Here is a 26,678-nt window from a genome sequence, read left to right on the forward strand (position 1 = left end):
TAGTGTATTACAGACGTCTTTAATGATAGACAAAAATATATGCATTTATCTCCAAAAACCACGTTGTATTTGAATGCATGCAAAACAGGCACTATTGATTTTTGAAAACACTGTGGTCCATGCATCTGTATTGTTCCATGCTAATCTCCAATATTATTGGTTATAAATAAAATTCCATACAGGTTTGACCAGATCAGGCACTTTATATATGCATAAAGCATCACAGGCATGCATGACAAAAGAGTTTGGGTTTTAATGTCATAAGGACGGTGTTAAGATTGTCTGAAGATTTTTTTGGACATGCGTAAGTGTCTGCGCTCTGAGTACAGACAATTTTTGGTAAGTAGGATTGGTCTCTTTCAAAGCAATTACAATGAATGGGGGACTGGAGCTTTCAAGCTTCAAAATGGATTCACAAGCACCATAAAAATAGTGCATATGACTTGGGCACTGTACTCGAAACCATCTCAAGCCATACAATAGCTCTGTGAGAGGAACAGGTGACATATCATGAAAATCGGTTCTCTATCGGCACCTATACCAACAGAGAAAGGCTTACCAAAAAAATTACTGGGTTGTTCTTTTTCACGTTTTCTAGGCAAGCTTGTGAAAAAAACGATTTTGCTCCCCCAGTGACATAGAAAGGGGATCTTATAAAATTACCACCCCTTAACCTGCACGTTTCCTCCCACAGTGCCACTTATGTTTTTTCGGAAGCGACAACAGTGTGCCAGTTCTAACATATGGCGGAAGTTCAAGCAAAGCATGCTAACTGTTTTAACACACAGATCTAATATAAACATGCGATTTCTTTCCCAGCTGTTTACCTTCAAAGATATAACCGACTGTTTTTGTAACTCGTGTGTTTTTCACATAAACTTGTGTGTATTTGACAGTTTAAGCGCAATAAGACATGAAAAAGACTCGCATGCCTCTCTGTGCATGTGCTTAAGATGTGTGCACTCAGAAAACCGTATATCAGAAGTTTAAACTGATATGGTTTAAAATGCATGATTTCGGCATGATAGACATGATAATCAAAACCAAACAGATGTTTTTTAGCAGAGTATCTGAGGAACAAGCTGTAAAGGCACAGCCCTAGTCAGGAAAAGAGGGTAGGTAAAACAGTGCGTTTCTACTTCCACTCAAAATAGGCATTTTCAAAATGATATAATAATTGATGTGTGGGGGTATTTTGAGCTGAAACTTCACAGACACATTATGGGGACGCCTGAGATTTATATTACATGTTGTAATAAGAGACATAATAGGTCTCCTTTAAATCCTGACCAGCACCAGTCATCATTCAATGAAATTACTAAAAAGAGTTTTGTGTTCCCTGGTTGAATGAAAAGCATTCATAATGGAAGATTATGAGGTGAGTAAATAATAACAGAAATTTCTTTTTTTTCAAAATTTCAAATTCATTTTTTAAAGTCATTTGCTAATATCTCTTATTCTAATATGAATAGGGATAACTTGTGTACCAGCAACTCTTATCACAACACTGTCCGTGAGTCTGTGACTTTAGATTACAGCATATTTGATGTAAAATGTAATAAAAAATGCAAAATGTAATAAAAAGAAACAGCTTCAGTGTCATCAGTAGGAGAGCATGAATGAAAGCGCACATGTTCAACTAACAGTTTTCTGCTCTTTAAACGTTTGGTCTCACCAAAACTGGTTCTGGTGTTCAGGCTTAAAACCATCTGAAGAAAGGCATTTAATCATTTCAAATCAATCCTCCATTCATGAAATCGCTAGGCGACAATCACCGTGGCTCGGGCTATCATGTGTTTTGATTGGTTACTGCTGGAGTTGAAGTGAGTAGTCTGTATATTACGCCATGAAGTCATTTCCTGGTTACCAGATAAGAGGCTGTTTCAAGTACTCTCAGGGAGAGGGAAAGTGGTATGTGGGTGTTTCTTTGTGTTTGGATGTGCTTCCAAAATTGGCATGCCTTATCTTTGTTTGATATGGTTAAAAATGCTTATTCCGTTTTTGTGGGTATTTTTGGTCTTGGCTTTCACCTCCTTCCCAAAGGAAAATCCAGCTGAGCGCAGTAGGTATGAGTGATTAGACTTCTATCTCTCCTCTAAGCTTCCAGTAGTGTGTGCCAGCGGCAGACTTGTTGGTTTCCGCTCTCCTTCATGTCCTGCCAGTGAAGAAGTTCCTCCTCACCACTGCTGTTCTGGCCCAGAGCCACCCAGCCAATCATCTCCTTGCGCTTCATGTTCCGCCGATTGTAAATGGAGACCATTAATGTGACGTCTGACAGTTGGAACAGTGCGACCTGGAAGACAAACGTCTCCTTGAAGACAGGATTCGGCTGACTGCGACGGATGGACGTCTTACAGCGGGATATCTCCTGTCCCATGGAGTTTAACAGAGTGAGCTTACCAAATGTATCTGAAAGAGAAACACGTCACTAAATCTCACCTCGATATATTTACTTAATTATCTTCAACATAAACCTTTTATGATTTATTCCATCTTCTCCCAGTGATCAAATCTTTTTGTTATTGGATAATACTAATTTGTGAATTTGTTTTATATTAAGCAGCACAACTGTTTTCAACATTGATAACAATAAGAAATGTTTCATTTCATGCACCAAACCAGCATATTAGAATGATTTATGAAGGATCAGATGTAGATGAGTTTGTTTTCTCATCTGAGCAGATCTGGAAAAATGTAGAAAAATCAATGAATACTCAGGAGTGAATGGGTGCCGTCAGAATTAGAATTCAAACAGCTGATAAAAACATCACAATAATCCACAAGTAATCAACACAACTCCAGTCAATCAGTGAATATCTTGTGAAAAGTTTTAACTTTAAACTGTCGCTTCTGACTAAAATAAGAGTCAATAATCCATAATAATGCTTCATACAGTGAAAAAGTCCATGTCCTATTGTCCTCTCACATCAAAGTCCACCAACATATTTGTTTAGAACTGTTTTCATATGTAAATCATGCTTTATCTGTGCATATTTCTCTCCTGATTCAAAACACTTTTAACTGAAGAAAGCAATATAATGGACAGAGCAGTTATATTTTAACCAGAAGCAATGGCTTGAGTTTAAATTGTGTGGATTATTGTAATGTTTTTATCAGCTGTTTTGGACTCCTATTGTGATGGCACCCATTCACTGCAGAGGGTCCATTTGTGAGCATGTGATATAATGCTAAATTTCTCCAAATCTGTTCTGATGAAGAAACAAACTCATTTACATCTTGGCTGGCCTGAGTCAATTTTCAGCAAATTTTCATTTTTGGGTGAACTATTTTTTTTTTAAAGAGACATTTAAGAAAAAAAATAAAATAAAATTACCGACTCTAATGGTTGAGTAGATAAGTACAGTAACAAATATTGTTTTTATTTTTGAAGTGAGCACAAATCTGTGACACAGCATTATATCACAGTATACAGTATGTTTGTGTGTGCGTATGCATGGTTTTCTTCAGCAGTGACTCATCGACTTGATGAGAGAGGTGTGAGAAAAAGATCTGGGGCTCTGTGATCGATTAAATGCCCTGTAACTCCATTCACCGAGAAACATCATTGTGAGTGACTGTGACAGATTAATAGTCATACGAACAGCATGAACTCTAAAAGCCTGATATTTGACCCACAACACAATGTGTGAGGATGACACATTCAAAATGTGCTTGTACAAATGTGTGTTCTAGCAGCTTGTTCGTGTAGAAAGGAATTATTGCAGTACATTTACTCTGAATCAATATCAGACGGCTTTACAAAAGGTTATTTGCTCAAGAGTCACTCCTGATGGTCTAATGATGCCTGTGAATGTGTTTCTGAGCCTCTGTTAGTGTGAGTGGGACAGTGTGTTTACCTGGAGGTCTGTTGAGAGCGAAGTTACGGAAGTGGCTGCCTTTAATGATCTCCACAGACAGACGTCCTGTGGTGGCGTTATATGATAAACCCAGCAGTAGTTCTGGGTTTCCACCGTGAGACACAGAATGACTGGAGGAAGCACTGTCACTCTGAGCGCTGAAAGACACCTGGGAGTCTACTGTCTGTAGGGAAGGAGGAAGATGCCAACCTAATTAGTTGGTGTTTGCACATAGTTCTACATAGTTTTCAACATATGGACACTGAACTATTTCATTATGCTAGTTGGCAATTCTTTGTGAAATTTACTAGATAGTTTGGCATTAAAATTGTTTCTGAGTAAATCCTACACCAATTTATTTTCAATGTACCTTTTAAAAAGTGGTATCCCTTGTAAATATGTACAATTTTACAGATGTACAAAATAATCTTTGCAAACAAAACCCCTCAGAAAAGTTCCAGCATGTTATATTCTGACGAGTCTTTAGAAAGATTTGTTGAGTTTGTAAAGTTAAATATTCATAAAAAGCATTTTGGAGTCAATCCAAAAGTATCAAAATGTATCTGTCCACTTGAGCCTTTAATTACTTTAAAACAATTTTCATTCCAAAATTGCTAGTATATTTCTCAAAAAAAAAAAAAAAAAAAAAAAAAAAAAAAACATATATATATATATATATGTATGTATGTATATATATATATATATATATATATAATTACAAATAATAATATTAGAAAGAGTAAAATAATAATTAGAACAGCAAGTAACATACTGAATTAAATGCTACATTTTTACATTGAAAGACTGAAATAGACTATTTTTTTCAAAGCCACTCCATTAATCTTCATGTACAAATTCACAAAACTACAACTACAAAAATATTTTTCAACATAAGAGAGTTTTGAGCCAGTGTTTCATTATCTCAACAAAAATGTGTTTTTCTGCATTGCAAACCTAAATATTTAGCTTTCTGTGCTATATAACATTTTGTTATTAATTCTGCACAAAGGTAATGTAATTTAGTTGGGTATGACTTTATGTACTGTATATTTATAGATTGATAGATAGATAGATAGATAGATAGATAGACAGACAGACAGACAGACAGACAGACAGACATAGAGATAGATAGATAGATAGATAGATAGATAGATAGATAGATAGATAGATAGATAGATAGATAGATAGATAGATAGATAGATAGATAGATAGATAGATAGATAGATAGACAGACAGAGGTACATCTAAAACAAATTAGAATATCGTGAAAAAGGTCAATATTTTTTCTCACTCATATCAGAAAGTGAAATCCGTATATTATATATATTCATTCTACATAGAGTGAAATATTTCAAGCCTTTATTTCTTGAAATTTAAAGATCATGAAAACCCAAAATTCAGTGTCTCAGAAAATTTGAATATTACATAAGATCAATAAAAAAAGGATATTTTAAACCGAAATGTCAGGCTTCTGAAAAGTATGTTCATTTCTATGCACTCAATACTTGGTAGGGGCTTCTTTTGCTTTAATTACTGCCTCAATTCGGCGTGGCATGGAGTTGATCAGTTTGTGGCACTGCTGAGGTGGTGTGGAAGCCCAGGTTGCTTTGATAGCGGCCTTCAGGTCATCTGCATTGTTGGGTCTGGTGTCTCTCATCTTCCTCTTGACAATACCCCATAGACTCTCTATGCGGTTCAGGTCAGGCGAGTTTGCTGGCCAATCAAGCACAGTAACACCATGGTCATTGAACCAGCTTTTGGCAACTTTGGCAGTGTGGGCAGGTGCCAAGTCCTGCTGGAAAATGAAATCAGCATCTCCATAAAGCTTGTCAGCAGAAGGAAGCATGAAGTGCTCTAAAATTTCCTGGTAGATGGCTGCGTTGACTGTGGACTTCAGAAAACACAGTGGACCAACACCAGCAGATGACATGGCAGCCCAAATCATTACTGACTGTGGAAACTTCACACTGGACTTCAAGCAACATGGATTCTGTACCTCTCCACTCTTCCTCCAGACTCTGGGACCTTGATTTCCAAATTAAATGCAAAATTTACTTTCATCTGAAAAGAGGACTTTGGACCACTGAGCAACTGTACAGTTCTTTTTCTCCACAGCCCAGGTAAGACGCTTCTGATGTTGTCTCTGGTTCAGAAGTGGCTTGGTAGCCTTTTTCCTGAAGACGTCTGAGCGTGGTGACTCTTGATGCACTGACTCCAGCTTCAGTCCACTCCTTGTGAAGCTCTCCCAAGTGTTTGAATCAGCTTTGCTTGACAGTATTCTCAAGCTTGCGGTCATCCCTGTTGCTTGTGCACATTTTCCTACCCAATTTCTTCCTTCCAGTCAACTTTGCATTTAATATGCTTTGATACAGCACTCTGTAAACAGCCACACCTTTCAGTAATGACCCTCTGTGACTTACCCTCTTTGTGGAGGGCATCAATGTTCGTCTTCTGGATCATTGCCAAGTCAGCAGTGTTCCCCATTATTGTGGTTTCAAAGAACAAGAGATTTAAAAATGTATACTGTATGGATGGTCATTTATTGAAACTCAAATGTAAATGTACTGATTTTTGACTTTCATTAGCTGTAAGTTCTAATCATCAAAATTAAAACAAAAAAACTTTTGAAGTGTTTTACTTTATAATAATAATAATAATTCATTACATTTATATAGCGCTTTTCTAAGCACTCAAAGCGCTCTACATTGTGAGGGGTGGTGTCTCCTCATCCACCACCAGTGTGCAGCATCCACCTGGATGATGCGACGGCAGCCATAGTGCGCCAGAACGCCCACCACACACCAGCTTACTGGTGGAGAGGAGACAGAGTGATGAAGCCAATCAGTGTAAGGGGATGATTAGGAGGCCATGATGGTCAGAGACCAATGGGGAAATTTGGCCAGGATGCCGAGGTCACACCTCTACTCTTTTCGAAAGACATCCTGGGATTTTTAATGACCACAGAGAGTCAGGACCTCGGTTTAACGTCTCATCCGAAAGACGGTGCTTTTTGACAGTATAGTGTCCCCGTCACTATACTGGGACGCTAGGACCCACACAGACCGCAGGGTGAGCACCCCCTGCTGGCCTCACTAACACCTCTTCCAACAGCAACCTAGTTTTCCCAGGAGGTCTCCCATCCAGGTACTGACCAGGCTCAACCCTGCTTAGCTTCAGTGGGCAACCGGTCTTGGGCTGCAGGGTGATATGGCTGTGGCATAACATGTAATTAATCTAAAATATATGAAAGTTTCACTTTTTGAAATAAGTTACAAGAAAAACTGAACTTTTTCACCATATTCTAATTTTTTGAGATGTACCTGTAGATAGATAGATGGTAGATAGATAATAAATAGACAGATGATAGATGATAGACAGACAGACAGATAAATAGATAGACAGATAGAAAAATAGACAGACAGACAGACAGACAGATAGATAGATAGATAGATAGATAGATTATAATCTTTATATGTATAGATTGTAATTCAATATAAATACAAATATTATTTCTGGCACATATACAAATACATTGTTAGAAATCTTTTTTATAAATTTTTTAAATAATTATTTTGTAGTGGGGCCTGAACTACTGGCCCAACTATGCCAGTTGAAAAATCCTTACTGTTGAGCCAAAAACTGCACAAAAAAAAAATTATAATAAAAAAATAAATTAATAAATAAGAATACTATCAAAGCAAGTACACATACACACCTTGAGATTACTACGTGGCTCCAGGACCAGCATGATCTCAAAGCGTCCCATGTGTTTCAGCCTGCTCAGCTTGTACATGGCCTCTCCCATCATCCTCTCCCTGTTCATCTTCCCCAGCGCATACAGGCGGAACCGCAGCGCAGAGGAACCCAGATCCCCCGGCTCTAGATGTGAGAACCGGAATGTCTCCTCAAACCTGGGCATGGAGCCTTTCTGTACGGCCGTCTTGTGCCGCTGTCGTTTACCAGGTAACAGCACCACATGCACCTGCCAGGAGTCCATGCCGCTCCGTGCCTTGTCTGGAATACCTTGGGCCATTATCACCGTGACCAGGAGCCTATGCGTTTCTGCCCGGTAGTCGAGGGCAATTATGAGATCCCCACATTTTGAGATATGTCCACGAGGGGAAGCGCTCAAGGGGTGGGATGGAGATTGTTCATGCTGTTAGAGAGAGGAAAAGCTCATTTATATATATAAAGACAAACATGCTCAATACATACGTAAACATACAGATGTAACACACTTTCACACACAACCTCCCACACCTCTCTCCAAATGGATGAGGAAGATTTTACTGTGAAAAACTAATACATAAACACAAGGTGTTTCCATTAGCAACAGCTATGAGTGCCATAGAGCACAGACGATTCATGTATTTTCATTAGAATTTAGTTCTCATAATACTTGTGAAGAGGTGGAGAGAGATTTAGATGATCTAATTATGAATGGAAAAGTTAAATCATGGTGTAACATATAACATCCATCTTGTTAATATTTTTGAAAGAAGCCTCTTGTATTTACCAAGGCTGCATTTGCATGATCAAAAATACAGTCAAAATCTTAATACTGTTACATATTATTACAATTTAAAACGTCTTTTTTCGTCTTAAATCGTTTTAATATATTTTAGTATAAGTGCAGCAGCCATTACTCCAGTCTTCAGTGTCACATGATTTGGCAGAAATTATTATATTTTTATAATTTTGGCTTTGTAGCACACAAGCGTACACACCTCAGAGCTCCATGTGGAAATACTATCCGTAGCCTCACTATTGTCATATCCATGATTGTCGATTGCCAGACTCCTTTGTGAGGTTTGCCGCCCCACACTGCTCAGACGACTGCCCTCATCCCTGGGTAGCGCCTCCAGATCGTCCCCTGTGTCCTGGGAGCCCACAGAGATCTGTTCCGCCATCAGAGAGAGGGGGTCTGTGAGGGTCCGGCCCTCAGGAAGAGGACTCTGTGATAATGGGTCTCTCGGCTCAGACCTCACACGTCGCCTGGATGAGAGGGGATCCTGAAAACGTGGGACGCTGTTTCTCTCAGCTTCTAAATGGAAAGAATGAGACCCAATTATTTCATATGACTGAACTAATGTGTTGCTCAGAAAATTGCTTTGTCTCAGATGTTTCTCCAAAAATGAAAATGGTAACACTTTATATTAAGGTCCTGTGTTAGCTCAATTAAAATAATACAAACAATTATAATAATGATTATAATAATATTATTATTAATTACGGCTGTTTTTTAAAATAAATTTCACAATTAAATTCTGATTCACAAGCTTGAGATTTGATTTCCGATTCGATTAGATTCAATATCAATTATTTTGGATATACAGGTGCATCTCCAAAAATTAGAATATCGTGAAAAAGTTTTTTTTTTTTTTGTAACATTTAAAAAAGTGAAACTTTCAATATTTTCTAGATTCATTTCATGTAAAGTAAAACATTTCAATATTTCCTAAGATCGATCAAAATAAGGAATTGCAAAAACAGTAAAGTTCAAGTTCTTTCAAGTATGTTCATTTATGCACTCAGTACTTGGTCAGGGCTCCTTTAGCACAAACTCCAGCATCAGTCAGGTGTGGCAAGGAAGCGATCAGCCTGTGGTGCTGGCGTGCTGCTGAGGCACTATTGAGGCTTCAGCTCGTCTGGATTGTTGGATCCACTGTTTCTCATCTTTCTCTTGAAAATATCCCATAGATTCCATATGGGGTTCAGGTCAGGCATGTTAGCTGGCCAATCAAGCACCGTAATATCATGGTCAGCAAACCACTTGAAAGTGGTTTTGGCACTGTGGGCAGGTGCTAAAGTCCTGCTGGAAAATGAAATCAGCATCTCCATAAAGCTTGTCAGCAGATGGAAGCATAAAGTGCTCCAAAATCTCCTGGTAGATGGCTGCATTGACTTTGGACTTGATAAAACACAATTGACCAACACCAGCAGACGTCACGGCACCCCAAATCATCACTGACTTCAGAAACTTCACACTGGACTTCAAGCAGCTTGGATTCTGTGCCTCTCCAGTCATCCTCCAGACTCCAGACCTTGATTTCCAACTGAAATGCAAAATGTACTTTTATCTTAAAAGAGGACCACTGAGCAATAACCCAGTTCTTTTTCTCCACAGCCCAGGTAAGATGCTTCTGATGTTGTTTCTGTTTCAGAAGTGGCTTGGTAGTCCTTTTCCTGAAGACATCTGAGCGTGGTGACTCTTGATGCACTGACTCCAGCTTCAGTTCACTCCTTCTGAAGCTCTCCCAAGTGTTTGAATTCTCAAGCTATCATTTAACGTACCTTCTGATGTTCATTCATGTTTATTTCTTGCTGAACCTGGTATTAAAGTGGAGGAGATGATCACGCACACGTCGTGCTATCCCTTCTCTTGAACTCAGGTGCTGTCACTCCACATTAAACAGCGCCATAACGTTATTTATTGTTTGAATATTGTAATAAAATGGACAGAATTTGAAATCTGAGACTTGGTTTAATATCAGAAGTAAAACACTACACTTACTGTGATTTATTTGGATGTGATGAGATTTAAGAATCAATATCATTTCGTAAAAATGAGAATCAATTAAAAACGAAATATAATTTTTTTTTACTGAGCCCCAGTATTAATAAATGCTGAAATTAACATTAACTAATACTATTAATAGTGAACAAATGAAACCTTATTGTATAATGTTACCAAACAAACAGTATGTTAATATATTTAAGTTCTATTTAAAGAGCTATAAACTAATATAGAAAATTCTGACAATTAAGTCTTTAATGAGAAATATTTGAGTTCAAACTGAATGAGATTTAATTGATGACTTCTTGACAAAACTAAGCAGTTTGTGAAATATTGGAATAGGATAAATAGCTGAAAAACAGCTGAGAAACTAAGATTTCATTTGTAAATTTTAATTCTACAGGGCAATTCAAATAAAAAGACAACTATATTTAGTAGTAGATTTTTAATAGAGAAATAAAGACATGATTAAACCTAAACGTTTAGCAAATTAAATTTTATTGACACTCATAATTGCAGGATAGGCTCCTTTGACCGATCAGGCTCTCCGGAGCAGATGATAATGAGAGTAATTTACAGCTTTAAGCGCTTATCCTGTGACTCTGACTGTGAATTTCACTGAATGAAATCTCGTTTAGGTACCAACTGTTCTGCTCAGCATCAGAGACCAATTAACTGCAGACAGGGCCAGTTACTCTGTTACCATGGTGACCAGAAAGACGCTTTTCCATGGCAACTGATACTGTGATGAACATTCTGAGAAATACAGCTCCATACAGCAAGAATTCAGTAAGAATTCAGTGGACACAAGTAACCAACTAGAAGTTGGTTTTAGTTGAGCTATGTATCCTTGCAATGTACAGATCAGGGATGTTTACTGAGCATTAGGGGAATTAACAGTGATGTGACTGCCAGCACATTCATAAAATATTTATAAAAGGCGTTTGTATTGTATCTTCTGAAACATAGGTTAGCTTTAGCCTTTAGCCCGAGTGAGGAAAGTCAGTGTTCAAATATTTAATAAGCATTTTTAATTAACATTATCAAATTGAATGTTTTGAAAATTCATTACATTCATTGGTTCTCAATCCTGGTTCATTCTGGGTCTTAAAGGTGCAGTAGGAGATCTTTAGCCTGATAGCACTGAACGCGATTGTCCCACCCTCCCTGCAAGTCGCCGTTCAAAGCCACACCTCCTAAACGCATATACGCACAGATCAGACCATCAGAGAAAACATTACTACAATACATCATGTGTCATTCACCGGTGAGAAAACTTTATAGCACAGTTAGTAAATGTACAACAATACCAGGAAGGAAGAAAAGGCTGTTGATGTTTGCCTAGCGTACATAACCGTGCTGATGACGTATCCTGTCTGCGCGAAGCGGGTGCGCAGAGGTATGCAAATACATATGTTGACAGCCAGGTAGGAAAGTCAATCAATATGCTCGGAAAGAACATTTTGATTGGACGAACATTTCTTGGTCTTACGCCTTCCACACAATATATAAATACAGATAAATACATTTAGACCACTTAAATAAATTATTGCTATCGGGGTGTGAAGAGAATTCAGCAAGCATAACAAAAAATGTTTCTGAAGACTGTCACCTATTGCACCTTTAAAACTCTCAAAACAGTATCAATCTAAGCAAAAGTCTCAATTTGATTTCTATGTAATCGTTTTGCTCTCTAAGAGGAGTATTAGAGGAGCAATATTAAAGACATCTCATTTGTGAAATTTCATTCCTATAAAAAAAGTAAAAAGACTTGTAAATGGAGAACAATTTTGGAGAACAATATTTGACAAACCACTAGCTAGCAGAGTATCTTTCCATCAAACCTTTTTTTCTTTCTTTGACTTACCACCGTGTTATTTTAGTATTATTTACATTTACATTTATATGATATTAATTATCAATATTTTTCATTTTCAGGTTTATTTTAATTTTAGTGTAAGTTTTAGTAATTTTGTTATATTTTTGTCACTTTAATTCACTTCATTTTTTTTATTTTAGTCTTAGTTTTAGTCATTTTAGTACTTCAACTTAGTTCAGTTAGTTTGCAGAGCTAACTACTAATTTTTAATAAGCTATATTAAAAAATAATTTCCTTATTGTGTATTATTGCAGCTATATTTGAAGGTTTTTAATAGTTTTAGATAACAGTATCAACACTGGTTTACCATAAAGTTAATTGATTCGATTTTATTGACAAAAAACTATATTCTTTTTATATTTTATGTCAAAAAGCCAGCCAGAGTCATCTTTTTAATGGCTTATATAAAAAAAACTTCTGTGTTATTCTGATGACTGAATTAAAGGCAATCTTTTATTCACAATCACCCACACTCACACACTGAAAACTCACACATACAGTACCCTCAAGTAGAAATGCTTTTGAAATAACTGAATGACCTTAATGAATGAAATGAATCTCTTAAATGCAATTCACTGTCCTTCTTTCTAAACCATGGTTCTGTGCTCTATTAATCAGCGAGGAGCCACTTCAAAGCATAGTGAAATATTCAGTGTGGTTGACACATACTGTATGTGGCTGTTATGTATATCAGGAAAGCATAGCATATTTATATACAAATGTCTGAGCAAATAGGAGAATGTGTGTATGTACCTTCACAGTCAGATGGATCTGTGCTTCCTTCTTCCTGGTCAGACATCAGCCGTTTAAATTTGTGATGTTGCCCCGGTGCATTCTGGGTGTTGATCTCCGTAACCCCTGAATGGAAGCTTTGTGAGCGGGAAACCGAGATCTCAAACTGCTTCGCTAACTCATCATCGCTCCCTGATGAGCTGGAAATCTCACCGTCATCACCATAACTATTCACTGCAGACACACAAATGGGGAAAGATGGACAAAAAAGGGGCAAATAAAAAAAGTTACAAATATTTAGGCAAAGATAAATGCAGAGAAAATGAAAGAATATGGACCAATACAGGCCTACCAGCCATAATTCCAAGTGCATTGCTATGTGGTTGCTCTGGGCAATTACCATTGCCATGCCATTACCATTCCTATACTACAAAAATTTAAAGCAACCAGCTTCAGCAGATTTTTGAGTTTTTAAAAAAAGTACTAAATTCTTTCTAAAAAAAAATCTTTGAAAAATCTTTCTAAAAATGTTTATGCAATATTAATAGTGATAACTGCCTTAGCAAGCACCATTTACACCACTCACATACATCAAATTAGGCCAAGTGGCTATGTAAGGAGCAACATAGGAGGTTGCCATGGTTACCAGTCCCTCACTGTGAAGTGTTTTCCTCAATGTACACACTGAGTGCGTTCCATATGACATAAATGATACCTACGCAGGGAATCTGAAAAGAGAACAATCATAACAGCTGTGCCATTCCAAACAGAACAGCTCATAAATAACTGCAGCAAAGAACTCTTCAAAACAAACGTCCTTGTAGAGTCCAACTCATGGACATTTTGTATAGAACATACATTAAACCAAGTTTACCTCTCTGACTCTGTACAGAAAAAAAGAAGAAACTTTAAAATCATTAAATTTCTAAATACATTTTGAATGAAAATGTACTGTTTTATGACTTAATATGAATTAATTAACATATAGAAATTTCAATAATATGCTCAAAAGATTAATTTACTACATGACAGACATACCTATATTTCATTTTCTTCTTTTTTTTTTTGGTGAATTAATGTGAACTTAAGAAACTTTCCAGCTCAGACCTATATATATATATATATATATATATATATATATATATATATATATATATATATATATATATATATATATATTTAAAACCATCATAATTCTGAACTCCCCTAAGTTCAAGAGGCAGAGAATTCCAAAGGACAGGGGCATAGAAAGAGAAATCCTTGTCACCCATAGATCTCAGATGTGTTTGAAGCTTGACTGAGAGGAGTGAAATCTACGACTAGGAGTGTATGGATGCAACAATTCGGTGTGTTTATGAGGTGCCAGGCCATGTAATGTTTAATGCCATTATTATGCCATTTTTAAGGTTGCTAATATTGTTTTATGAGTGTCCTAAAACAGGTTTAAATGCATCCAAGGTAAAAAAAAACAGTTTATTTTTCTCAAAAAATAGCTTTAATTTGACCTAATTTCTAAATTATTCCTAAACGACTCTTGCGAAGCACTTCGAAGAATCAGTCCCTCTAAACCCTCCTTTCCGTGAACCCTCACTGCTGTGATTGGTCAGATGGCGCAGTCCTTTGTGATTGGTCTACCGCGTACAGCGAGGATGACAGCCCATGGGCGGACATTATGCAAATGTGTTACTTCGTGACGTACAGCCGTAACAGAATAAGATTCGAATTCCTGACTCGTTTAGGCGATTGCGAGTCGACTCTTTTATCTGATATACAATAACTTCATTTATCGTGCACTTCACAACTTTGCAAAAAGTTTATGTTCACATACTGCTACACGACACACTGCATGAAAGGTAATATTCGAAAAGGCATAATTGGGGCACTTTAAAATTAAGCATGAAAATTTTAGAATCATGAACACTTGACAATAAACATGGAACACACAACTCTATTATACATTATTCACCACACATACTTATTTTGTATTTATTTTTTTCATTTAAAATTTGCACATAACAGACCTATACACACATAATTGTCTATATTATATATTGTGTTTTTGCTGTTTTGTACATTGCCTATTTGGATATTTGTGTATTATTCTTTTAATATCTCTGTCCTGTTGCTGTCATTCTGTTGCACTGTGGAGCTTATGTCACTATAACAAATATATCTTGGTTTCTTTACACTGGTTTCCTGTAGAATTTGGCATTGCATTTCCCCAAAATATATTGCTGACCTTTTAATTCCTTATCAAAATTCAAGAAACTTGAGATCTTCAAAGCAGATGATTCTTTATGTTCCAAAAACGAGATTAAAAACTAAGGGTGAGAGGGCCTTTTCAGTGGCTGCTCCCCGTTTATGGAACCCTCTCCCAATGCATATGAAATCTTCCCCATCTGTGGATGCTTTTAAGTCTAGATTGAAATCGTACCTTTTTAGTAGAGCTTTTGGAGTCGATTAGAGGGATCAGGTTTTACATTTTAATGTTGAATTAATGTTGAATTTTGTTTTTGTGACTATGTAATGATGCTGGAAAGCACTTTGGTCAACGGCAGTTGTTTTAAATGTGCTATAAAAATAAAATTTGTATTGTATTTTAACAAATTCCTTGTATGTGTAAACATACTTGGCCAATAAAGCCCTGCACATTTAATATACTAATTGTCACATTAAAAATTAGGTCGACTGAACAACCCAAAACTTACTGTAGCAAGGAGGACCAATAATTTTAAGACCCTAACAAACACTAAAATTATGAAGCTATCAGTCACAAACAGGTAACAAAACCTTATACAGCAAGCATGTAACCAGTTAGCGAGAAGAAGAGAACCACCAGTGATGTTTAAACTAAACAAACAGACAGCAGTCTCAAACATGGACCAAGAAGATAAACCAATCCAACTTCTAACCTACATCTTACCAGCATCAGAGCAGCGTGAAGCCAGCAGACTCCTTCTGCTCTCCAGCTCGTCCATCTCTTCGGTGATGGGAGTCAAACGTTCGACAGAGGGGGCATAATCAAACCTACTGCCCTGACCTCGCAGCACCAGCTTCTCCTGTGGATCCACTCCAGATCCATGAACAACCCTCAAGTTCTGCTCCACCTCTGAACTCTCATCTTTCACTGAGCCCTCAGAGTCAACAGCTCCATTTTGGCCGAGGCGGCGGAAACCATTGGAGAAAGCATCTGAAATCTGAGTGAGCCATGAAGAGAATGCTGGGATACCTGCATGAGGAACGTCCGCCATTCCATCAGATTTCAAAATGTTTTCCCCAAAACCTTTGACAACGGCTCAAAAGAAGATCTATTTTCAGATGCACAGAAGACCCAGTGAATTCCCTAATGTTGTTACTGTTTCAAAAACAAAATCAACAGAGCTTATACAGAATATTTACTTCCATAGTGCAAATAACAACTATAATTTGCAGAGCAGATAGACATCAAATGTACAATTTAACTAAAAGTTAACTGCCTTCAGCTATCTATTGAAAACTGTTCTAAATAGTACAGTTTAAACTGTTCTAAAATTCTGTCCAAAACCAAAAAGCCAATTATTATTATTATTTTATGGCCAATAACTGATAATTGGGTAATATTCAAAATCTTTACTATTTTGTCTAAATAAATAGTCAGTCAGTTATAAATGTTACAAGTGAATTTAGGCATCACAACATTATAATGCACAGTATGCAAATGAAATTTGCCAAAGACTGCATTTAACAGTGTAATTAAATGATTGGTGTTTCTAAAGATAAACTTTTAGTGAGCGTTAGATGATGGTAGAGGTATTCTAAATGTAAAAATATGAAAACCCAGCACGCGCAATTAAATGTCAAATATCAAATGTCAAAAATCTCAAATATCAGCCAATAACCAATATGGTACTGATATATCGTACATCCCTACTACAAACACTTACCAGCATGGCTTCCTCAAAAAACAACCTATTACTCCATTTAGATCCCCTGCACCTACATCTACATATAGCAAACCTTCAATCGAACCAGTTCAGCAGCACCTGATGCATGGCATTTAACTAGCTAGTAGACTCAGGACATCTCATAAGACAGACAAAGTGAATGTTTACTAAAGGAGCTACTTTGAAATACCACAGCAGAACTTCCTCCAACACCCAGCTGATATACTGACTGTGTAATGAGCAAGTGTGTGTGTGTCTAACCAAAAGGTGCAGGCTTACTCATTTGAGTGCGTGTGTATGTGTGTTTGCCAGGAATGAATAGAGATAGGGACCCACAGTGCACACAAACATGTGTGTGGTTCAGTGCATATAATATGCAGATAATTGGGTCCCAAACACTCCCTCTGTCTGCCATTGGTCATCAAACAGACTATTATTATATTAATCTTGGATAGGAGAATGTATTTTAATAATGAAGTGCACCTTTTGCAAAAAAAAAGAGCAAGAGAAAGTCGGCGAAAAACGTTTGCCTGAACAATAATACTCACCGAGACCCTGGTGAATCCCAGCGCGGTCTCTTCTTTTGCGCCGGCTGTACTGCTCGAGGCACGGCAGACCTCCGACACGAGCGAAACAAAGCTTCTTATTTATAAAGAGGAAGAGTATGGCCAACAAAACAACAAAGATGCCCACAGCTGACAGGAAGCCCACCGCCTCGGGAGTGACTGGTGAGGGAACAGACACACAGATACACATTGATCAGAAGCATTTAAAGTATACTGTAGTACTGATATCTTCTGTCCATTAAAGAGATGGTCTACCCAAAAATGAAATTATGTCATTATTTACTCACCCTCATGTCCTTCCAAACCTACATGACTTTCTTCTGTGGAACATAAAGAAGATATTATAAAGAATGTAGATGGCCAAATAGTTTAGGTTCCTATTAAATTCCATTGTATGGACAAAAAATACAATGAAAGTCAGTGGGAAACAAAACTGTTTGGTTTTCAACATTCTTTATCATTTCATCTTTTTTGTTCTACAGAATACAGAAAGTCATGCAGGTTTGGAAAAATATGAGGGCGAGTAAATAATGACATAATTTCCCTTTTTGGAAACATTTGGTTGGTCTACTCCAGGGGTTTTCAACCTTTTAGGACATGCGCCCCCCCAAGTTTGTCTAATTTCACTCGCGCCCCCCTCAACACCCCCCACATTTTGTCCTCAAAACCTTACGCAAACACAATCCACACACAGGTGAATGCAGCCACCACAATAATATTATAGAGTAGCTTTACCCTTTAACATTTTTACACATCCTGGTATAAAACCCTAGTTACACAAATGACATTAATCGTTTGACAGCACTAATACACTATATATATATATATATATATATATATATATATATATATATATATACACACACAGTATCTCACAGAAGTGAGTACACCCCTCACATTTTTGTAAATATTTTATTATATCTTTTCATGTGACAACACTGAAGAAATGACACTTTGCTACAATGTAAAGTAGTGAGTGTACAGCTTGTATAACAGTGTAAATTTGCTGTCCCCTCAAAATAACTCAACACACAGCCATTAATGTCTAAACCGCTGGCCACAAAAGTGAGTACACCCCTAAGTGAAAATGTCCAAATTGGGCCCAAAGTGTCAATATTTTGTGTGGCCACCATTATTTTCCAGCACTGCCTTAACCCTCTTGGGCATGGAGTTCACCAGAGCTTCACAGGTTGCCACTGGAGTCCTCTTTCACTCCTCCATGATGACATCACAGAGCTGGTGGATGTTAGAGACCTTGCGCTCCTACACCTTACCTTTGAGGATGCCCCACAGATGCTCAATAGGGTTTAGGTCTGGAGACATGCTTGGCCAGTCCTTCACCTTTACCCTCAGCTTCTTTGGCAAGGCAGTGGTTGTCTTGGAGGTGTCTTTGGGGTCGTTATCATGTTGGAATACTTCCCTGCGGCCCAGTCTCTGCTTCAGTATGTCACAGTACATGTTGGCATTTATGGTTCCCTCAATGAACTGTAGCTCCCCAGTGCCGGTAGCACTCATGCAGCCCCAAACCAAGACACTCCCACCACCATGACTGTAGGCAAGACACACTTGTCTTTGTACTCCTCACCTGGTTGCCGCCACACACGCTTGACACTATCTGAACTAAATAAGTTTATCTTGGTCTCATCAGACCACAGGACACGGTTCCAGTAATCCATATCCTTAGTCTGCTTATCTTCAGCAAACTGTTTACAGGCTTTCTTGTGCATCATCTTTAGAAGAGGCTTCCTTCTGGGACAACAGCCATGCAGACCAATTTGATGGAGTGTGCGGCGTATGGCCTGAGCACTGACAGGCTGACCACCCACCCCTTCAACCTCAGTACCTGGTTGCGCCTTAACCCTGACACCTGTCAAACAAGAAGACGACGCAGCGCTCGCAGCTACTCGAAGAACCGTGTTCATCAGAGTAAGTTGCCATTATTTTACTAGGTAGAATGGGAAATGTTACATTAACCTGTTAACAAATGTTTTCTGTGTTCACATATTTAAGTAAAGGGTGATTATTTTAAAAAGTACCGCGTTGTCTTTACTCGTCTTATTTTTGTATTTGCAATCAATATGGCCTGTGCGTAGTAACACTTTATTTCTTTGTGCAAATCTATTAACAGTTGCATGATTAAAACTGATCTTGAAAAACTGAGCGACCACATTGTCACATTAAACTCTGTCAAATGTTAAGCTGGTTGCAGTGCCAAAAAAAAAAAAACATTCATAAGCATTCATTCGTACTCTTTCTCTTTAAATGTGTACTTCTCTCTCTCTCTCTCTCTCTCTCTCTCTCACACACACACACACACACAGCTTGACATACATGCTCAGGACAAGTTCTGCAATCCTACTGTGTGTGTACAGTATGTACATTGAGCACTGCTGTTCAGTTGGCATGTTTGGGGCCAATTATTTTTGTATTTTTGATACTTTTTAAAATTTGTTCAACAATTTATTTTATTTGGATGAATTTATCTGTCTTTTATCAGATTTTCCAACTCTTATAACATCTCTAGTACTTTCCTTTCAGGAAGCCAAAGCTAAGTTAAAGCTTCTGGTTGCAATTTGGTTATATTCCCCATCAGCTCTCACTATCTTTTCACAGTTAAGTAATTTAGTCCAGGAATCATAAAATCGACAAAAAAGAAAAGAAAAGAAGGGGTTACCTACAGCCTTCATCTGATCTTTCTCTTCCAACTTATCCATGTACGCTGTGAACTAACATGAACAATGAACTGTATTTTTATTAACATTAACAAAGATGAATAGTGTAATAAATGTATTGTTAGTTAATACATTAATGTTAACAAAATACATCTTATTGTAAAGTGTTACCATTAATATTTATTCATCATATTGTTGAACTTGACAGTATTTTCTCTCTTGTTATTTCATAGGAGCTCCAAAGAAGACAGAGAAAGCCAGAGTCTTGTGCGTTTATCAGTATCCTTATGTTCGTTTGGTGAAAAAGAAAAACTCAATAAAGAAAGTAAAAAATAATTTGACTGATATCTTTTTCCCCCCAAGGTTTCTATAGATATTGCGATATATCGATATCGTGAATTCTTATGGCCACAATAACCGTGTAGTGAAAAATCTAATATCGTGACAGCCCTAAGAGAAACAATTCTTTTTTTCAGATCCTCAGAGTTCTTTGCCATTAGGTGCCATGTTGAACTTCCAGTGAGAGCGATAACACCAAATTTAACACACCTGCTGCCCTTTCACACCTGAGACCTTGTAACACTAACGAGTCACATGACACCGGGGTGAGAAAATGGCTAACTGGGCCCAATTTGGACATTTTCACTTAGGGGTGTACTCACTTTTGTGGCCAGTGGTTTAGAGATTAATGGCTGTGTGTTGAGTTATTTTGAGGGGACAGCAAATTTACACTGTTATACAAGCTGTACACTCACTACTTTACATTGTAGCAAATAATAAAATATTTACAAAAATGTGAGGGGTGTACTCACTTCTGTGAGATACTATATATATATATATATATATATATATATATATATACACACACATACATGCATACATAAAAACAGTCCTATAGACCACTGACCATGTTTTCTCTCGAATTCTTTTGCTGCTAATATAACTGATATATTATATAATGACATTTTAAACTACCGTAAAATATACACAAAGAAGTCTAAAGAACACAGATGTCTTTAGTGATCTAAAATGCTAATTTAATGCAATTTATTACAGCACTGCTGAAAACATGTGTTGCAGCAGAACATAAATCATAACTACATGTATTTGCCAGTTTATGTATTATATATATATATATTCATATATAGAATATATATATATAGAACTTATATATATAAGATCAATTAGTCATTTTGCTTACAGTTGCAATATATTTTCATTAAAAGGGAATTTGTTGACTATACTATAGACTACTATAGACCACCTCTGCCTGGTGGAGAACAGCCCTGCAGCAGACAGAGAAACCATGGCCTCATATTCAACACATATTCATCAAAGGTGCTTTGAAGCGAACACTTCAAGTGTAAAATGGACCATTATGTTGCATAAGAGTGAATATTTCACCGAGTCTGAGAGGGCAGGCACTCCTGAGTGTGTGTTTGAGAGTGTTTACATGTGTGTGTTGAATGAAAGGCTGATGTTGAACACTATTATGCTGAACCATCTAATCTGCACCCACACACACACACACACACACACACACAAGCCAAATGCACAAGTCAGTGGCTGCGATGAAAAATACTACCACTCACACAAACAAGTGAAAAACAGAAGCAGAGATAAATATGGTTATAAAAACCTCCCTATCACTGTATAGAAAAGAGCAGCACGAACATTCTGCCTAACATCTCCTTTCATGTTTTTCAGGGGAGAGTCAGTCAGGTTTGGAACGACATGAAGGTGAGTAAAACGATGACAGAATTTGGGTGGACTATCCCTTTAAGATTCAAGTGAGATACATGCTGCTGCATAGGGCTATGAATTTCATATCCAAACACTTGGCCATGCTCTCTGCACTCTTCTACATGTGCAAGCAAGAACACACTGACCTTGTAAGCACAGAAACACACATTCACACACACCCACATGGACCTCTACTGCATGAGCAGGATGGTTTCCTAGGAAACAACTCAAGCATTCTGTGAGGACTGAGGAGTGATTTGTGCATGGCTTTGTTCACATAAACACACACGGTTTAATGTTGCCATGGATTTTCTGTTCTTGAGTGCACAGAGTTCATATGAGCTCTAAATATTACTTATTATTAACTAACTATTATCCAAAAAATGTTAAATGTTTAACTCGTACACCCAACACTGTCAGAAAAAAGTTAAAAACTGTCACTGAGGCGGTACCCTTTTAAAAGTTACTAATATGCACACTTTATGTATTTTTAAAGTACTACTAGATATTTTAAAGGTACTTATACGTATCATTTAAGGGTCAATAAGGAACAAAGATGTACCTTTTAGCTTTTGTACCTCAAGGTACCGCCAGTGACAGCTTTGAAGCTTTTTTACTGAGAATGACTGAGAAGGGAATCAAAAATGACTTGTGTTGCTAAACAAGACGTAAAAAATAAATATAGGGAGATGGAAAGAGGCAAACTCTCTAAGCAATAACAAAACATTGTTTTTTTAAACGCCATACAATTCTTGTTATGCCTGAAAATAGTAAAACATCTCCATCTACTGGCTATTTGTTTGAACTGCATCATATAGCCTACCTGCTTAGACTGAGGAAAAACTCAACGAAAAATCTTAAATAGCAAGATTTTGTTTGTTGTGATTTGTTTTCTTTTATATATGTATTTAATTTATTTCAAATTAAAGACAATGTAACACACAAGCATAAACACTCCACATTTAACTGCTTATTAGATATGAAAGAAAAATGAAAAGTCAAAGTGCTTAAAGCCTAAAGTAATTTCTTTTAATGCCAAAAAGTTTGAAAGCCAGCATTAAGGGTTTGCCATTAGTTAACTGCTACAGGATGTCGTCTCTCTCCATTTTTGCAGAAAGCTTCCTCTCAGGCTCTAACACCCTTCCTGACATCTGAAGGCTTCTCAAAATCCACTATACTCTAAACATAAAGGCACCGACTCTTTTATTTCTTATCCACAAAATCTAAATTCCTGAACAAAAGTGGTTCAACCGAGTAAACAACGTTGCACAGACAGAAAGACATGCTGCAGAACACAAGTTCACAGGCCAAATGGTGACATTATAAACTTAATCTTACACTGTTGGCAAATTGTTTTCCTTTAACATAAGCATAAATGCTGTTATTTTGAACTTTCTATTAATTAGGCAGTAGAACCATTTGAACTGTCAAAACAAGAAGTGTTTATCGCCAAATCAACATATTAGAATGAGTTCTGAAGAATCGGGTGACACTGAGAGCTGGAGTAATGATGAAATTATCAAAATTTGGCTTTTCCATCACAGGAATAAATTAAATTTTTAAGTAAATTAAAGCAGAAAACAGTTGTTTTATATTGTAATAATATTTCACAATACTGTTTTCACTGTATCATACAAATGTAGCCTTGATGAGCATAAGTCTCTTCTTTCAAAAACATTAGAAAATATTACCGACCCCAAACTTTTGAATGGTAATGTAATTGCATTAATGTAACTGAATGTAATCTAACCTACTTAGGGCACAAATATTTATTTCGTCCAGTATAATACACCTGCTGGAAAGTGATTTGTAAACCAATTCATGACAACAAAATAGTACCCTTAAGCTCACTCACAACCATATAATGTACAAATACAAATTCCAGAGCCTAAATCATAGATTAAGATTCAAAATTCTTTGTATCCTGGATTTGTGTTGTATAATACTGGAGCATCTAGACATGTGTTTCTAGAGATGAGAAGGGTTTTACATGTAGATCAATGCTTTTCTGTCTCCTCCTTCAAAACACACACCACCTGAGATGATATAATCACTCTGTCTCTCACTGTCATACTGTAATAAAGGCAGAGGTGAATGAGAATGAATCACTCTATAAATAAAGAAGGGTTGGATGAACCTCAAACACACTTGCACATTCTCTGCAGGACAAATCAACGGCTGATAACAGAGGCTTGTGATTCTCAATTTTCATGACTGACCAAATAAAGGTGCCATTTCCCAGAAACTGTCTGAGAATATTATTAGTCCAAGAACGGAATGGAATACGGTAGGATTCTGGTCTCTCCTGGGTCCAGGGTCTTTAAACATTAGACTAGTTAGGTTATAGGTAATTTTTTCATCTGAGCCAACTAGAGATTAAAATAGAACAAATGCAATTAGAGATAATGTGATCTAATGCAAAATAAAAAAAAAATTAGATAATTTGCATATTTCTGGCAAAGAGTTATAATCTCATCCTGGTTATAAACAATTGGGCCTATGTATTAATAGTAGGGTAAATACATTATTAAAATAAAATATTTATTAGGCCTCCAACTATAGAGCAGAAATCAATAAGAGAACAATTTAAACTCCATCATAAATGGGAAACCAAATCTCTATTTCATGCTTTCAATGTCTCAGTTTGAGATGTTTCTACAGACTCTATTAAAGGGATAGTTCACCCCAAAATGAAAATTCTGTCATTAATTACTTAACCTCATGTCGTTCCAAACCTGTAAGACCTTTGTTCATCTTCAGAACACAAAGTAAGATATTTTTGATGAAATCCGAAAGCTTTCTGTCCCTGCATAGACAGCAACGCAACTGACAAGGCCTTGAAAGGGAGTAAGAACATTGTTAAAATAGACCTTGTGACATTAGTGGTTCATCCGTGATTTTATAAAGCTACAAGAATACGTTTTTGTGTGCAAAGATAAAAAAAATAAAAAAATAATTCAACAATTTCTTCACTTCCATGTCATATTTTTGAATAAAGTCGTTATTTTTGTTTTGTTTGTGCACAAAAAGCATTCTCGTAGCTGTTTACAAAATTTTTTTTTTTAAATATTATCGAAAGTAAAAAAATGAATCCTCACAAACATATCTGTTTTTCAAATGCATTATAAGCTAATGTCTTTCAAGCCAACTTAAACCAACAAAAAGTGGAAAAATGATTAAACTCTTATTTTGAATAGAAACTGAAACACAAAAACGTACAACACATGACAACTTGCCCTGATCTGACATTTATGAACAATACCTTTATACTGAAAGCAAGAGTTCAAGTTAAAATGCACCTTCATTATATAATTGGATTTTCACTTTCAGAAAAAGAGTACAAAGACGTTACTGGGGCAGTACCCCAGTAAGAGGTACATTACTACATTAAAGGTACATATTAGGCTAACTAAGGTGTACACATTAGTATCTTTTGAAAGGGTACTGCCCCAGACAGTTCTGTAGCCTGCCTTTTTCTGATGTTTTGACTTGTTGAACCAGAAGCTCTTATAAAAAAATATATTAAAATTCAGTTTTGAGAAAATACCCTTGTAAAATACTCCCTATGTGTAGCCGAGATCTCCCTGCAAAATAAACCAGTACATTTCAATTATAGATGATTTATTAATTGAACTATTTTTAGTATTTTGGCTCTACATTTCCCATTGGAGATCTAACAAAGTTGATTTAGAGAATGGATGGCCTTTCAGCAGGGGCAAAAATGAACATGTTTTCTGAAGGTTTATTTCTAGATGATAAACACAGTTGCACGATCTGCCTCTTGACACTGATATGTGATTCTTCAGTTGGCTGGACGTATGAGACAATCTTGAAAAATGAGGCTTCTTCATACTGTGATTTATCTATGCTACATCTGCTGTATTAAAGATCAGGGCCTTGAACAACATTAAAGCTGATTTTAGTGTAAGTGTATTGATTTTGGATTTCTTTGTGTGTTATAAATAATAATAAAAGAGGAACACAAATTAAAAAAAGTTTAAGCCAACCATTTTTTTTTTCTTCTTTTTGAAAAACTGAATTGTTCTCCAAATCGGTGTGATGGTAATGACGGCCGTATGAGGGACAGTAATTTATTTTAAAAAGCCACTTAAATAAAAGGTATAGGAAGAAACACGATCAAAATCATTTAAGCCATTATAATGTGTGCTTTAAAACTAGAATGATTAATATATATATATATATATATATATTCAAAGGCAATAACAATCAGAGGGTGAGGAAATAAACTGCAACACTAGCAACAGCCAGAACATGGATTATATAAAACGTCGCTTGAAATTCTCCAGGCGTGTTTATAATCGTCTGAATGATAATGTTATAATGGTTATAATGTCATGTACAGTACAGGAGATGGACCAGGGATGATATGAATGATGATAATGATGCTGGCAAAATTCATGGCTGAGCCCCGCCGCAAAATCAGCCAAGGAGCTTTAATAAATAAACTGATAGTGTGTGTGACGATATTTGATCAGGAATGAATTCAAAGCTTTCTAATATCGTTTAAAGTAACGCGATACTTACTATCTGATGCCATGGTGGCGTTGCACTGTCAATCACCCGCCCTATCGATCAATATCGATCGATTTCTTCATAAGTATAATCACAGAGGCTTGGCTCCGGTCCTACTGCACGTATCAGTCCGTCTGTCCCCCTCAAACCTGCTGGAGACGGAGGAGAAGCCCACCGGGACACACTGCTGTCGGGGGCGAGCACACGGACACGCGGGCAACTGGACGAGAACGCGCCGCGCGCTCGCTACACTCTG

The 26,678-nt window shown here is 36.9% G+C and overlaps 1 protein-coding gene across 2 annotated transcripts; it reads right to left on the reverse strand.

The window, feature by feature from the left end:
• Positions 1–26,656, reverse strand: LOC306884471 (synaptotagmin-16-like). 2 transcript variants are annotated; one of them, XM_079440350.1, is made up of 7 exons: positions 26,435–26,656; positions 17,457–17,633; positions 13,007–13,219; positions 8,585–8,901; positions 7,573–8,013; positions 3,858–4,041; positions 1–2,409 (listed from the first exon to the last, which is right to left on the reverse strand). In XM_079440350.1, the coding sequence occupies exons 1-7, from the start codon at positions 26,445–26,447 to the stop codon at positions 2,096–2,098; spliced, it is 1,659 nt and encodes a 552-aa protein (XP_079296476.1). In that variant the 5' UTR covers positions 26,448–26,656; the 3' UTR covers positions 1–2,095. The 2 variants fall into 2 exon arrangements, with proteins under 2 accessions (XP_079296476.1, XP_079296477.1); XM_079440351.1 differs by having other exon boundaries at positions 8,585–8,898; positions 26,435–26,549.
• Positions 26,657–26,678: the final 22 nt, after the last annotated feature.

The sequence above is a fragment of the Barbus barbus genome (assembly GCF_936440315.1).
Source record: "Barbus barbus genome assembly, chromosome: 18".
NCBI lineage: Eukaryota > Metazoa > Chordata > Actinopteri > Cypriniformes > Cyprinidae > Barbus > Barbus barbus.

Coding starts and splice junctions, on each gene's coding strand:
- LOC306884471 (XM_079440350.1), bottom strand. Junction 8,902..13,006: donor AGATCCATCTGACTGTGAAG/GTACATACACAC, acceptor CTTTCCATTTAG/AAGCTGAGAGAAACAGCGTC. Junction 4,042..7,572: donor AGCCACGTAGTAATCTCAAG/GTGTGTATGTGT, acceptor CCTTCCCTACAG/ACAGTAGACTCCCAGGTGTC.